General features: G+C 39.0%; 1 protein-coding gene across 2 annotated transcripts in view; it reads right to left on the reverse strand.

The window, feature by feature from the left end:
- Window positions 1-679: 679 nt before the first annotated feature.
- LOC139959555 (TWiK family of potassium channels protein 7-like) overlaps window positions 680-16,008 on the reverse strand; it is a 29,814-nt gene continuing 14,485 nt past the window's right edge. Inside the window, exons 2-3 of one of the 2 annotated variants that reach the window (XM_071957269.1) lie at window positions 2,569-2,964; window positions 680-2,055 (exon numbers count right to left, since the gene is read on the reverse strand). In XM_071957269.1, the coding sequence (XP_071813370.1) occupies window positions 1,304-2,055; window positions 2,569-2,947 (1,131 nt within the window). In that variant the 5' untranslated portion in view covers window positions 2,948-2,964 and the 3' untranslated portion in view covers window positions 680-1,303. The remainder of the gene's footprint in view (window positions 2,056-2,568; window positions 2,965-16,008) is intronic. The other variant, XM_071957268.1, reaches the window with a different exon arrangement.

The raw sequence follows: 16,008 nt of genomic DNA on the forward strand, positions 1-16,008 counted from the left end.
AATGTATTTGTATCATTTGATTTTCAGAGAAATATATATTACAATGTACTCGCACAGTCGCACTCATGCTGTTGTACTCTTGCTGTTGTTGTTCAGTGTACTATGCAAGTCTTGTAAATACCAACGCTGAATGTGAAGAACCAAATGTTGTTTGTTGGAATGAGAGGACGAACGGAAGGGGAGCGGGTGGTGGGGTGGGGGGGGGGGTAGGGGGTATTGTCCATACAATGACTTCTTGTCTTTCCGTTCCGTTGTCTTGTTTTCTTTCCTTTCTATATAATATTCCAGAGACGTTCGAGCACACAACTCTCTTCGATCTAATTATCTCATATATTTTCTCCTCCTCCTCCTCCTCCTCCTCCTCCTCCTCCTCCTCCTCCTCCTCCTTGTTTTCTAGACATCTAGACTATCATTAGTTTGCCTCAGGTTCTTCAAGGCGTACATAATTGTCTCTATCTTTCCTTTGCATTCTGCTAAGATTGAAGTAACTTGATTTGCATTAAAATTGAAAAGGTCATGTCAGTAAAGTGTAAGATATAACTCTCGGTGAAAGACACTGGCATCCCACCCCTCCCTCTCCCCTTCCTTTCTCCTAGTAAGTTAATTGCAATCGGGACCTTTGGGTGCAAAGGTTGGGATGACGTCACTGGAAGTAATGAAGAGGAACTATAGGTCAACGCATGGCTACATAATATGTTGCTTTTATTACCTTCTGCATCTCTGTGTGTTGGTACTAAATTATATTGGTATATATGATGCAAATATCTATACCAAAAGAAAGAAACTATACTTTAGGGATTAAATGAGATGTCTGACTGAATGAGCTGTCTGTGGCTTAAATGTGGTGTTATTTTATTCTAACTCCACGTATACTCATAAATAATTACGAATATGTATATAAAGGTCGCTCTTTTTGTTATAGTTATACACACACATCATAATTATAACTTTATAATATATATATATATAGTTATATATATATATATAGTTATAGTTATAGTTATATATATAGTTAAATATAGTTATATAGTTTGAGTCATATACATAGTTATATATAGTATATACAACTATACATATAGCTATATAAAGATAGATATAGTTTCTCAAGTAAATCCTTCATGGAGAACTTGGCGTAAATACATAAGCCTACATATAACAAATAACCTTGATGAACCGGTAACTAGGTGATACTTCCATGCTGACAGTATAGTCCAACAGAACTACGTACTCTGAATCTAAGTTTACCATTCAAACGCCAGTCTGTATCAACTGTATCAAAGCATTCCTACCTCGACACTACGAACTATGATGAATTTATACCGGCTTCTCTTTCGGTGCTAAACTTTGTTATCGACAATGCATTGGATTTGATATTTGTAACAAGTTTAATAAACCTGGCCTGTAACAAGGTGATACACATTGACAAACAGCAGAGACCTACCAGTGTGTATATCATACAAGGAAACAGAGAGTTATTCTCGATATGTTTTATGGGATAAAAGTCGCCGAATCCAATCGTAGTCAGCGTGATAAATGTGAAATAAAACGCTTCTAGGTAACTCCATCCTTCAGAGAGCGAAAAACTTAAAGCACCAATGCACATGTAACTCACTATGAAAAGAATAATGACCGGGAAAGGGACGTTCCCATTGTCGTACTCTTCTAATACGCTTGCCAAGTAACTCGGTTGTTTCTGAAGGATGATCCGCGATTCCCTTTTATTCACAGGAGACGTTGTAGATCCGTCGAATATCCCGTCGTCATTTCCTCCCTCCACGGCATTGTTATCACCTGCAGTGTCGCGATAAACCGCATGAGAGTCTTGGTGCACCGCGGTAGAATCACTAGACTCGGTGTCCCCGAACGACATGAAACCTGCCCGAGCCATCTTACCACGACACCTCAATCGGATAGATGAAGCGATGAAGGAGGCCAGTCGGGCGAGCAAGCCACCCATATCGGCAAAGAGGAGAAAGGAAAGGGGTACCCCAATAGCGCTATAGATGACTACTGCAATCTTTCCCATTGTCGTCGCTGGAACCGATACACCGTATCCTGTATGAGAAAATATTTCAGAGTGTAACAATAACAGGCAAATTATTCAAGCATGCCATAACTTGAAAATTATCAAATTTAAACAAACCAATGTTATCTTTCCCACTGCTAAACTGATAAAGCCGTTAAACACGCAAAATAATTTGTGTCTGTCTTAGTGCTTACATTACGTTTACATTAGTAAACATATTCAGTCTCGAAATAATGTTGATCCAACCTTAAGTATAGCATGATTTCAAAAGTAGTTCCTACTGAATAAGGTTTTACCTAATGGGGTCCCTGCAGTCACAATCACTCCGAAAAGTGTATAGGAAAGGTATAACATATCGTACGAAACTGTTCAAGGTATCCCATGGACCCCACCCCACTCTAATATCAGAAGTCGTTCAAATTGCAGTAATGATTGATTATGTAATCCTAACGTGGTTATTAAATTTCTGAAATCACCAGGCTTCGACGTAATCTGTTCAATGCAATTTCTTGTTGTAAATATTTATCATATAATAAACTCACCTATGGTTGTGATCGTGGTAAAACAGAACAGCAAGGACGAAGATATCGACCACTCATTGCCAGATTCCATTACATCATAGCGCCCTCCTTCCCAATCGGGATGGGTTACAGTATCCACTAGCTCCTGTAACAGAGTATCTAGTAGAGTCGCCTGCTCGGGTGCTGCCTCGGAGCAGTTCATGAGCAGTGTCTTGATCTCTTCACGTAAGGACTCTTCTCTATTGTCAAACTGAGCAACGGCCTTTTTTTCCGATGTGTTCTCCAGGAAGTGGAAGAGCAAGCTGCCTGCGAACAGGTAACTGAAGTAAAAGATGACCAGCGCCACATGAGGGACAGATAGCTTTAGAAGGGCCGTCGTCCTTGGAGATAAACAAGCCATATTTGTTCCGCAATCTACTTAGAATAAAAGGAAAAGAAAGGAAATACGTCAAGTCAACTTACATACAATGCTACCGTGACCGGACAAATACCCCCCAGACAAATACCCCCCGGACGATTACCCCCCAGACAATAACCCCCCGGACGATTACCACCCGGACAGATACCCCCGGGACAAATACCATCCCGGACAATTACCCCCCAGGACAACTACCACCCGGACAGAAACCCCCCGGACAATTACCCCCGAGGACAAAAACCCCCCGGACAAGTACCCACCCGGACAACTACCCCCTCGGACGAATACCCCCTAGACAATTACCCCCCCCCCCCGGATGAATAACCCCCGGACGAATATACCCCTGGACATATGCCGTTAACTTTAGGAGACGGATACAGCGACGGATACGCCCGTCTTTTTTCGAGTTTAGTTTCCCGCGGGCCTCAGCATATACACTGGTCCCTCGGGCAACTCCGAGAGCATATTTACAATTGGGTCAGGGTGACGGTTAAACTGGCACCACTAGGTCGTCGTGTGCCCTGGCCCTTATAACCTCCTCCCGACTTTTAAAAAGATTCGAGCTTTTCATATATAAGCCCCCAAAACTCCTGGATAGGGTTTGACAATGGACCGAGGCCCGGGGGTTGGGTTGGGAATTGCTCACTGCTGGTAGTAACCAGGGGCGTATCCAGGATTTTCTAACCGGGGGGGCGCGAATTACTATCTAAGCGGAGCGCCACCATCGGTTGGCGCGGAGCGTAAAAGAAAATTTCAGGTTTTGATACCCCCTAGATCACCGGAAATGGCACTTCTCGGGCTTGAAAATGAGCAACCAGATGTACACTTTTGCCTGAGAACCAAGTATTTCCCAATATTTTTTTTTCCATCCATAACCTTTTTGAAGATTGTAACCAGTCACACATCATGTTCGACCTCATTGCATGTCCTGTTGATCATTGCTTTTGTAGGTGATTCTACGTCACGGCCCACAATATCCGAAAGCCCCACTTTTCAAAGTTTAAAGCCCATTATTTGTTCAGAATTTGAAAATTCACATTTCTCGTGAAGAAAATCATATCAAAACATATACATAATGTTGCACAAAATTCAATCTATGGATAACCAATATAGAAAAACCTCCTTCAACCCCTAACAGACCGGTCAAAATTGCTACGAGTAGAGGGAAGTATGATGAAGAATGTTGGTCAGGAAGTTTTCGAAAATTCAGACACAGTTAATTTATTGGTGTACAAATATTACAACCTCTTATAACGGCAATTATAAAACTTCGTTGAAGGAAATGAAAAATAGCAGATATTTCCGATATCAGATATTTCGAAACCGAACACTACACACATAGGCGTAGGAGGCGGGGCTGCAGCCCCCCCCCCCCAACCAAACTTGTTCCCCTGAAAATTCGGGCAATATGCTGAGAATAAATGAATAGTTTAAAAATGATCTCCTTGGTAATTAAAATAAAGTTCTAGGCTTGGCAGACTAATTCGCCATTACTACTGTAAAAGAGAGTTTTGACATAATTGGACCTGCATGCTTTTTCTCCATCTACATAAGACATTTCGTTGTTTACATTAGCATCCTGCGGATGACTGCGCAACTTTCACGGACCGTACGGTACACGATGCCATGCGATGTAATGACCTATGCTTGCTTATATGATATTGTATGTATGTATGTATGTATGTATGTGTGTATGTATGTATGTATGTATGTATGTATGTATGTATGTATGTATGTATGTATGTATGTATGTATGTATGTATGTATGTATGTATGTATGTATGTATGTATGTATGTATGTATGTATGTATGTATGTATGTATGTATGTATGTATGTATGTATGTATGTATGTATGTATGTATGTATGTATGTATGTATGTATGTATGTATGATTAAGTGCCTTATGGAGACAAATTTGAGCATACAACTATCCTTATGGCGACACAAATCCTTGTGGAGACAAAAAGTAGGTCTCCACAAGAAATAGTTTTCCCGCTAACTTCTCAGACCACCACAAACCTACTGGAGACGTTTGAGAAAGGTCACCATAGGGATACCCTTGTGGAGACCATCATAGGTATGCAGACGATGTATACAAACAAAAACAAATGTAATGTAAGTGCTAGGGCGCCCTCATTTCTTAAGCCTCCACAAGGCTGTTTAAAATACTGCACAGTGAACTGTGAGTTGGAGTCTCCACATGGTCAGTTATACCGCCCTTGAATACTGACCACAAAATGAGGAAGAGAGAAATGGTCAAGATAGCTATCACCAAAGTGAGTACAATGTTTAAGCCTTTTTTTGTACCATTTAAAGTTGCACCATTTTTGAAAGTTTAGTTTCGGAATTTTATATCATTCTGCAAGGCCGAACAACATGACTATACAGTCAGTTATATTAAGTAGTAAGTACCAGTTCTGCGAAGGCTACAACAGTTCCACAGGATCTTGGATTGAAAAAAAAAGACCTAGCCTACTGTATTCTTCCCTTGATTAAACCAGGAACAACAGCATTGCATTGTTATTTATGCCCAAAGCTATATTTGCATGTCGAGGGTGGGAGGAGGGGGGGGGGGGGGTCTTTCATGTGTAACATTATTCCACTTATTTCTGTGCTAACTACATGCATTGTAATTTGTATGTGTCTCGATTGGCTTTGGACATAATCTGATTCGCTCTTTAACAACTGTTCAGGTTAGATAAATTTAAAATATCAAAGAGTGTTTGACAAAGCCATGTCAACACATTAATAACTTCAATGGAATTGAGCAGAAATAAAGACTCAATACTAGACCATTCTTTTTTATGTTTTTTTATTAACTGCAGATCACAAGTTTCAATTATTTTTTGAATTTGTATCAAGTCATTTTCTTTTTCTTTTCAGCCTTTCTTGCCCCATCCTACAGTATTAGCTGCATTCTCCAGAGGGATTACCCTGTCAAAGTAAACCAAAATACTTATTCGTGAAAGATTGCAAAAGATGCATTAAACAACTTGTATTACAAACATTGTTGGGAATAACTTAGCATGTTAATGAGGAGGAGAACTTCGGTTAAAGCAAGTCGCATGTTAAAACAGACACTATGAGGCTGTTTGAACATTACAATCAGATATTTGATAGTGTGTGTTAACATACAGTGGCCAAATACTGTATTCATTACTTCCTACTTACACAGTTAGGGTACATGTAGAATGCTCCAAACCAAATACCCAAGACTAAAAAGAAAAGTGAAGAGGAGAGTTCCAAGTACAACAGCGATAATTGCAACATGTTTTGCATCTCTTGGTTCTGTGACTTGCACCAACGAAATTGTGCGCCTCACTGGATTCACTGGATTCATTCTTGCTGTTGGAATGGACTAAGGAGATAAAGTATATAACAAAATGCTGAAGTTCATTACTCGTTGGGAAAAGAGATTTTTTTACCAGGGGCTAATGTGAGTTTGTACATATGAACATTCCAGATTGAAAATTGTGTATCCGACATTCAAGAGTTTGCTTTCTGTATAAGAGAGTAACTTCCCATTGGACTTGTGAATGCAAACTGTGGGAAAAGAAGATGGTAGGGTGACAGATGCAACATGTTAGGGGCTTGCTGTTTCAGCACTTATTGATGAACTGTTAGAACACATCAGATGATTAGTGATTTGGTAAGCAAGCTATCCAATAACTGAAAATATTTAATTCCTTTTGTTAATAACATGTGAAAACTATATGAAGGGCACATAGCAGTATAGCACAATTATTGTGAAACTTTGTTCAGGCTTGCAACCACTTGGTTTTGGAATTTGGGTTTGGAGGTAAATGTTTTACTTCAGTGATCAGTTCTTGTGTGTGTGTGTGTGTGTGTGTGCAGTTTAAGGATGGTTTACCGGTTATCCGAGTAAAATATTTGACTGGTTATAATTTGATGTAAATATGAAACTGCACATATACCTACTGCATGTACAGGCCTTTGAGCCACTACGGTTTGTGAGCATTTAGCTTTGTGAGATGCACACATGATTGTTTATACTTCTTTGCCTCAAATGCAGTTCAGTATTAATTACATAGGTATTTTTATTTAACATGGGATTTAAGAATGCAAACAATTTGTAATATTTGGTATAATTAAGTGGCATTATTGTGAAACAAGATAAATAAGATTACAAGTTAGGTAGAGTTTCTCTTTAAATCTTCAAATATAAAACACTACCATTACTATTGTTATGGGTTGTGCCTTTAGAAGACATTCTATGTAGTCTTAGAAGAGGTAGGGTGAGAGGGAAGATAACGGTCATGAGCTGAAATAAAGAATTATCACACATATTTTGCACCTTCCTTGTAAAGTTCTTTCTTCTTTTATTAAAACCTGTGGTCCTACACTCTGCAGCTGTACACTAAGGCCTATATAGTCTTCTATGCCTTTCAGTAATCTTGCACATAACCAGAAAATGATAGGCCAGCCACTATACCTAAATGTTATTATTTGGGCAAAACAGCTAGTTCACTTGGCGCATATAGTATTACTCAACAAAAATATCTCACTAAACCTACCTTCCAAGTCTTTAAAATGTGTACTATCTTAATTGATGAGCCAAATGTAGCATGAGAGCCGTCTGGAGACATGTATTTGGCCTGTTTAGTGCACAAGCCTCCACAAGACTGGTCTGTATAGAGTGTTGAATACACTACTGTATATGTACAGCACACAGGTCATTATAATTACTCTGAGTGGCAAAGTGCATGGGGAATCCCCTTTTTTGTGGACAATAATCTGAGAGGGCAATTAAGGGCAGTGGATATGTGAGAATAACACTTTTTTCTTTAATGCTTTCTTTTGATGGACTGCTGATATTCAAGAGAAAGAAAAAACAATTGCAACAAACAAGCACTTAGCATATAGTGAAAAGTTAAGCCTTTATCAGTTTTGCAATTTGCCCCAAATGTGGTACCACCTTTGCAAGAGTTATCCTGCAACTTTACCTCAATTGTTAGCCATGCCAATCCCAAAATTTCCAATTTTTAAAAGTGAAGGTTACTCCTTGAGTGTCTCCATTTGGCTTGTAAACATATGGGCAACATCTGGCAGATGTAGCCAATAAATTACTTTTATTCCATTTAATTTCCTCCTCAGTCATATATGGCTCTCCCTGTCCTCTGGCCACAGTTTCAATCTTGTCATACCATGTAGGCCTGTGCATGGACAATCTGAACCCCCCCCCCCCCACCCTTAAACAAAGAAAGGAAACATCATTGAAATCCTTACATATGAGTTTGAATTGTTCGATGGATTCAGCTGCCAATGACTCAAGCTCAGCTTTGACTGTGATCTATACTGTAAGTTGTTGACTTGTCAAGAAGAAGCAGAATGCACAGATAAATACATTGCTTTCGTCTTTTGATGATATGAATATTTTTTTCAATCTGACATACTAATGAGATGCAGCAGTACCTGCATGGTGATAGCAAGTCTTCAAAAATTACATATAGGTATATATTTTATTATGGTCCCTGTTGACCCTTACAATCTTTGACCAGCTTTAAACGTAAAAGGCTCATGGGGCTCAAAGTAGTACACCCGTACACACCAAGAATCAAATTCTACCAAGCCTCACTTCTTGAGATTTATTTTTTGCAAGGTTATTTGACCCAAAAAGCACCTGTCCAAAAAGCTAGCAACGCGCTTTGAGGCTACGTGACCATATTTGAATGGGGATGATAACTGTACTCGTACCGACACTGTTATTAGTTTACTGGCACCGACAGCGATTTCAACAAAATGTGTTCATCAAATTCGAGTGATTGATGCAGATCGTACTGTTCTGTACATCGCATTAAAAATCCACACGTGTATAATAGATGTAATGTGCTAGTACATAGACTGGTATGCTGCAACGTTACACCGAAGAGGGAACTCCAGCAGGTCTCCAATAGGAAAACCCATAGCAATTCCCCCGCGCTCTTCCTTATGTAGCGACGGAATGTCACAACAGTTACTTCCCATACCCCCGTTGACTTACTGTTAGGCCATGTTTTTCTTCACCGATAACAGTTCTTTCCTCATTTCATTACACTTTGTCTTAAAATCTTAAGAAAGGTGGAATAAATCTCTTCATATCTCAGTGGTTTTCTAGTTTCTATTTAGTATGGCACAATCGGACTTTGGGGGTTAAAAATGTAGAGCTACGCAATTTTTGAAAACCAAAATTCACGCGTAAAACACATTACTGAAAGTTCAATTGTGTCTCTATAACACTGGCCCTCCTCTTTCTCTGTATTGAATATGCATTACAAATGAATGACAGATTCTTTACATTTAAAACTATTGTGATTGGTTAAAATTCTCAATCGGACCTAGAGGTAACAAATGAGAGTTATCGTTAGAAAATATCGACCTTCGTGCCCAACCTCGAAAGACGCTATTGTAAACCATTGATCATTACTATCCTAGCTAGGTAACAATGAAGACTCGTGGAAAGAGGGTGAGTAAATACATCAATCTGTAATATTTTCAATTTAGCTGTCCATTGCTTAGGCATATGAGCCAGGGAGTTGAGGGGGACTGCAGCCTCTTCCTCCTTGGAGTTGGCCAAAGCAAATTTCTCTGGCAAATTACTGGAAAAGCCAGGAGAAATCTCAATAGTAATAGGTGGGTGATGATTTCATTTGTGCTTTGTTTCTTCCCTACTGTTTGGCTGTTATGTAGAATTTTTTAGGTTATATTTATATACAAGTGGGTACAATGCAAGAAGAGAATTACCTCTTCGGGTTGTCATAAACCAAATTTTTCACCCATTTGAATGTGAAGCTTTCGGTGTAGGTCAAAGGGCATAGGGATCAACAGGAGTCAACATGTGAAAACGTTTGTTAATTTAATATTCCATGAATGTATCAAGGAGGAATTCTCATGTTTAGTTGCTGAGGTACTAAATTGAGTTGAATCATCTGTATGGGTTATGGTTTACCCCTCTCATGTATTGACCCTGAATTATCTTACAGTGGTAGTATATTACATAGTTTGCCAATTAGTTAAATTTCACAATGCGTCTTGTGCATTCACCTTGCTGAATGTGAGAAAATTGAAGTATGCAAAAAGAGAAATATGCAAGAATTAAATATAAATTTGACCAGATTGCTAATTTTGAATCCCTTGTACATTAAATTAGCTTTAGGGCCTTTCTGTATACTTGCACCTCTACACTGTGTTCTGCATAAGCACAAACAACTTGCAATAAAGTAAACTGGCATGGTGGCTGGAGCCCATTGCGGTGCACCCTAGCTACTGATTGTACATGCAGTGCAATGCACATTGTCTCTCTTGACACTGACATACTGTTACATGTATCCATATTGTTGAACACATGTTAGAGCTTTAATTTGCAGTATTCAGTAATTGTGTTGTCACTGTGTTAACTTTTGATATCTTTTAATCTTCCCAAAGGATACAGATGTACCCAACTATGAGCAGGATCACCCTGGTCTTGAGAAGAAGTTCATCAGTGAAAGGATTGGTGAGTGCTTTACTAGTAATAACATACATGCATGGCTAAGCAACAAGATATTTTTAGTGGTATTAGAGAAATTATATATTGGAGAGTTGTGTTTGCTGTTATTCATTTTTAAAGGAAATTGTTCATAGTTTTTCATTTATTTTTTTTAAGATATGGAGTGTTTGCAACACAATCAATTGAGAATGGGGAGTTCTTGCTGCAGTACAAGGGGGAGAGAATTACAACAGAAGAGGCAGAGGAAAGGGAGGTTGATTACATAAATCGTCAGCTGAGGCACTGCTATCAGTATTTTTATTCTGATAGAGGCAAGACATTATGGTAAGTTAAATTTCTTTTCGAAGTTTCCTGACCATGTCAGCCAGGCTGATCTGTCAGTGAAAAGTCAATTAGTCTGCTAGCCTAACATCATTTGTCAGTTGGATTAAAACTACAATTCTGTTTGAGTTAGGTGTCAAATAAAGCTCACTTGATGTAGGTTGGTGCAAGTCAGTTTCCAATTTGTACTTCATACTGAAATATGCCAGAAGTCAAACAGAAGTCTCTAGAACTTTTGCTAATGGATCAGTTACCTTACTTCATCCTTTGAACTATGTTGTTGGCAAATTTTGGGTCGAATTGTGAAAACCTTGTAAACACATTATCTCAAGAGGAAAACCTTGGGCATAACTCATATGTTAGTGTGTTGAAGTACCATATAAAGGACAAGGAGCCTATTAATTTTGGTAGAGGTCAAAGGTCATTTGGGGTCACCGACGGTCAAATTGTGAAAACCTTGTAAAAACAATATCTCAAGAAGGAAAGCTTGAGCATACCTCTTGTTTAATGTGTAGGAGTACCATATTGAGGACAAGAAGCCTATTGATTTTGGTTGAGGTCAAAGGTTATTTGTGGTCAAATTGTGGAAAACCTTGTAAACATGATACCTCAAGAAGGAAAGCTTAGACAGACCTCATACTGTACTTAGTGTGTAGAAGTCACACATTTAATACAAGAAGCCTAGTGTTTTTTAAGGAGGTCAAAGGTCATTTGGGCTCACCAGGGGTCAACTTGTGAAACCTTGTAAATGAGACATCTCAAGAAGGGAATCATGGGCAGACTTCATATTTGGTTTGTAGAAGTACCACATAAAGTACAATAAAGCCAATTTGATTTTGATGGAGGTCAATATCATTTGGGGTCACCAGGGGTCAAATTGTGGAAACCTTGTAAAATGTTGCAAGAAAGGAACCTTGGACAGATCTCATATTTTGTTATTAGATATGCCATATCAAATTTAATTAACTTCATTCCCCTCTTACCTGCCTCTCTTCACTAAGGCACCTTCCTTAACATAACATCACAAGGGTAGCTTTGGACATGTCTATCACATATTTGGTATGTAATTGTACCACATTGAGTACAAGAAGCCTAATGTTGGCGGAGGTCAGTGGTTGAGTTCATGAGGGGTGAAATTGTGAAAAGTAGGACATTAAATTTAGTTGCTGATGTATCACTCTTAGTACAAGAAGCCTGTTGTTGAGGTCAATGGTCATTTCAGGACAGCCCGTGCCTTTGTGAATTTATTGTTTGTCACAACACAATGCGTTGCACTGTAATACAAAGATCAAGTATGTTGTACACCCTCAGTATACATTACGTCAGATTCATGAAGAAAAGTGCTCATATTACATCATTGGTAGCACAATGCATTTTTGCATTCTGGTTAAGGATTAGTGTTATTTCACTGTGAGTTATTAATGATCATGATTTTGGAATAATCATGTCCTCCATGATAAGGTACTTGTTGGTAGTAATTGTAATGATACAGGTATTTATAAGTAGAGTGTTAATATTATATTAAAAGTAAGGTATTTATCAGTAGTAGAGTACTCACCATTCCGCAAGATCGCGCTCATGCTTTGTAGCGCCTGTAAATTCCAACTGAGGAACACAATTAGTAGCTCCTGTCAAGAGCTATCAAGGAAATTATCTACAGCCATAATACAGTGTGTAGTGTGCTAAAGCCACTCACTTCAGTACTACATAGGGGTGCTACTGAAGCAATACATGAACTTCTTTAAAACTCAAAAGAAAATCTTTGTCAGTCAAGCTTTAACTCATCACATTGCAAACAAGGTGAGATTTGTAATAACATGAATCTCTTACTTGTTGACTTTGTAGTTTTTGAAAGGAATTTGGAAGGGATATACGGGAAGGGTTTTGCTTATTTTAATTTTAATTAATTGGTCAGGGGATAAGGCTAGGAGAAGCTTACTGTTGGGTTTGGGCAAGAGTAATGGTAGTGACAGGTCTATAGGCATTGTGGGAGTTACCACCACAAAGAATGAGATTTTGAAGGAAGATATTCATGGGAGACTTTTCTCTTCATTTTGTACATGGAGAAAGTTTAATTCATTGGGCATAAAAGGTTGCCTTCCTTTAATGATTGCAATCATTTAATGAAATACACAATAATTGTACATGTTTTTTTTTAATTTTATATCTTTCAGCATTGATGCAACCCATGTGAAAAAGTCACTTGGAAAATTTGTCAATGATGAAAAACCCCAAAAAGCAAACTGCAGAATGAAGAAGATAATTCACAATGAAGAAGTTATTCTTTGCTTGTTTTCAACAAAGGAAATTAATATTGGTGACGAGATACGGTATGACTATGGTTTAAAAAATCTTCCTTGGCGAACAGACAAGGATGGCAAGAGTACCCAACAGGAAGTTCAGGACAAAACTGAAGACAAACTGGATATAGAGTGTTGTGAACAATTACCTAGTATGATGGTGCTCAACACAACTCTTCACAGGGAAGATGATGAGGAAATTGTTGAGGGATCTTCCAATGAGATGTTGAGAGATGTTGGTTGCAGTAAAGAAGATCAAGCTTGTGAACAGAATAATAATGCAAAAGACCATTCACAGCAAGAAATACTGACCACTGCTAAAGACCCTAAAGAAGAAACTGGTGACAAACCTGATAAAGATGGTTGGGAACAGTTAAACAACATGGCGATGCATAATACAGCACTTCAGAGAGAGGATGATGAGGAAATGGTTGAGGTATCTTCCATTGAAGATAGTGGTGACAAAATTTCAGATCAAGCTTGTAAGCAGAATACTAATGCAAAAGACCACTCACAGCAAGAAATACTGACCACTGCTAAAGACCCTAAAGAAGAAACTGGTGACAAACCTGATAAAGATGGTTGGGAACAGTTAACCAACATGGCGATGCATAATACAGCACTTCAGAGAGAGGATGATGAGGAAATGGTTGAGGTATCTTTCATTGAAGATAGTGGTGACAAAATTTCAGATCAAGCTTGTAAGCAGAATACTAATGCAAAAGGCCACTCACAGCAAGAAATACTGACCACTGCTAAAGACCCTAAAGAAGAAACTGGTGACAAACCTGATAAAGATGGTTGGGAACAGTTAACCAACATGGCGATGCATAATACAGCACTTCAGAGAGAGGATGATGAGGAAATGGTTGAGGTATCTTCCATTGAAGATAGTGGTGACAAAATTTCAGATCAAGCTTGTAAGCAGAATACTAATGCAGAGGACCACTCACAGCAAGAAAAATTGACCGCTGCTGGATACACAAAAGAAGAAACTGGTAACAAACCTGATAAAGAGGATAGGGAACAATTACCTAACATGGCGATGCATAATACAGCACGTCGGAGAGAAGATGATGAGGAAATGGTTGAGGGATCTCCCATTGAAGAATGTGGTGACTGGAAAGCAAATAAAGCTATTGAACAGAAACCTAATGCAGAGGACAGCTCACAGCAAAATCAGACATTAGACACTAGGTCTGATCTGGAGAAGGAACTTGCTAAGATAAGATCCATTCTTAGAGATACACACGTTTTTCCTATTATGGCAGCAGAGGTAGACTGTGAAACAGCCCTATTAAGTGATATTGAAAGTACTCATGAATATGAAGTTGCTGATGACATGAGTGATGCTTCTGAACATGAAGCCGATTCAGATTATCATCCAGACCCTGGTGATTCAGAAAAGAACAGTGATCTTGAAAAGGATGATGACACATGTGACTTACCCAAAGATGTCCCTGGGACTTCAGGGACATGTTACAATAAAGTGATTGATGCTAAAATGGATGCAGGCTACTGTGAAGATAATTCATCAGGTTGTGAACGGGAGCAGTTGGATGATGAAGAACAGGAGGAAGAAGAAGTCCATGTCAAATGTGCTCAAAGGAAACAAACAGAGAAAGGTTCCAAACGAGTCTACGATAAAAGAAATGCATGCTTGTTTTGTGGGAAGTTGTTAAAAGTTGTTATCGGTCGACACTATCTAAGTCAACATAAAGATGAAGTTGCTGTTGCACAGATAATGGCACTGCCTGTGGGATCAAGGGAGCGGAAAGTTAAACTAGACCTTCTGCGAAACAAAGGAAATTTCTTTCACAATGAAGAAGTGATACAAACACAGACTGGAGAGATAATTTTGATGCGAAGACCATCAACTGGAGCCTACTTTGACTTGGATGATTACGGCCCCTGTCCACAGTGTTTGGGATATGTTAGTAAGGATGATTTGTGGAGGCATGTGCGGTATAGATGCATTGCCAAAGAATCAGAATCCAAGGGAGAAAGTAAAAAGAGATCACGAGTTCGCATGGAAAGTGACATCCTTATGAAACGGTACAACGGAGCAAGTGACAAATTGAAAAGAATGGTCTTATCTTCAATGAAGAGAGATGAGCTGTTTGATGTTCTTAGCAATGACATACTCATACTTGAATATGGAAACCAAGTGCTTCGCAACCAGCAAACCAGAAAGCATATTGTGTCCCAAAAAATGAGAGCACTTGCTAGTGTCTTACTAGAACTAAGGAAATCTGATCCTAATGGTGGCCAGAACATCAGTGATTTCATAAAACCATCCAAGTTTGATATGGTAGTTGAGGCAGTGGAAAAAAGATGTGCCATAGTTGAAAATGATAATGGTGGAAATTGTCAGTATAAGTTTCCATCATTCGCTATAAAGTCAGGGCATGACTTGGTCTGGATCACAAGAATCAAGCGTAGCCAGGCAATAAGGCAAGGTGATGCTAAAGCTGAAGAAGAAGCAAACATATTTGCAACTTCATCAAGCAGAATGGCATGTGAAAGTTGCTTCAGCAGCTGCTTCCACATTGAATGTAAGAAAGTGTGAAAAAGTAGTCAGCCTCCCAAGTGCTTCTGATCTGAAGAAAGTTTCTGAGCACACACGATCTCAGATTAAAAGTTTGACCAGTAAACTGATGAGTGCTAAACCTGAGTTCAGAGATTATCGTCTATTGCAGAAAATGACCCTAGCAAGACTGATCGTCTTTAACAAACGCAGACCAGCTGAAATGGCAAAATTGCCTGTAGCTTCCATCTTAAACCGGCCGCAGTGGGAGAAATGTCAGATTGATGAATTAGCTCATAATCTAAATGCTTTGGAGAAAGAGCTGTCTAAGCGGTACCAGCTAGTTAAAATTGTGGGAAAACGTGGCCGTCCAGTCGCAGTTATTATTCCACCAGAATGTTCTGAATC

This window comes from Apostichopus japonicus, chromosome 19 (genome assembly GCF_037975245.1).
Source record: "Apostichopus japonicus isolate 1M-3 chromosome 19, ASM3797524v1, whole genome shotgun sequence".
In the NCBI taxonomy this organism is placed as follows: Eukaryota; Metazoa; Echinodermata; class Holothuroidea; order Aspidochirotida; family Stichopodidae; genus Apostichopus; species Apostichopus japonicus.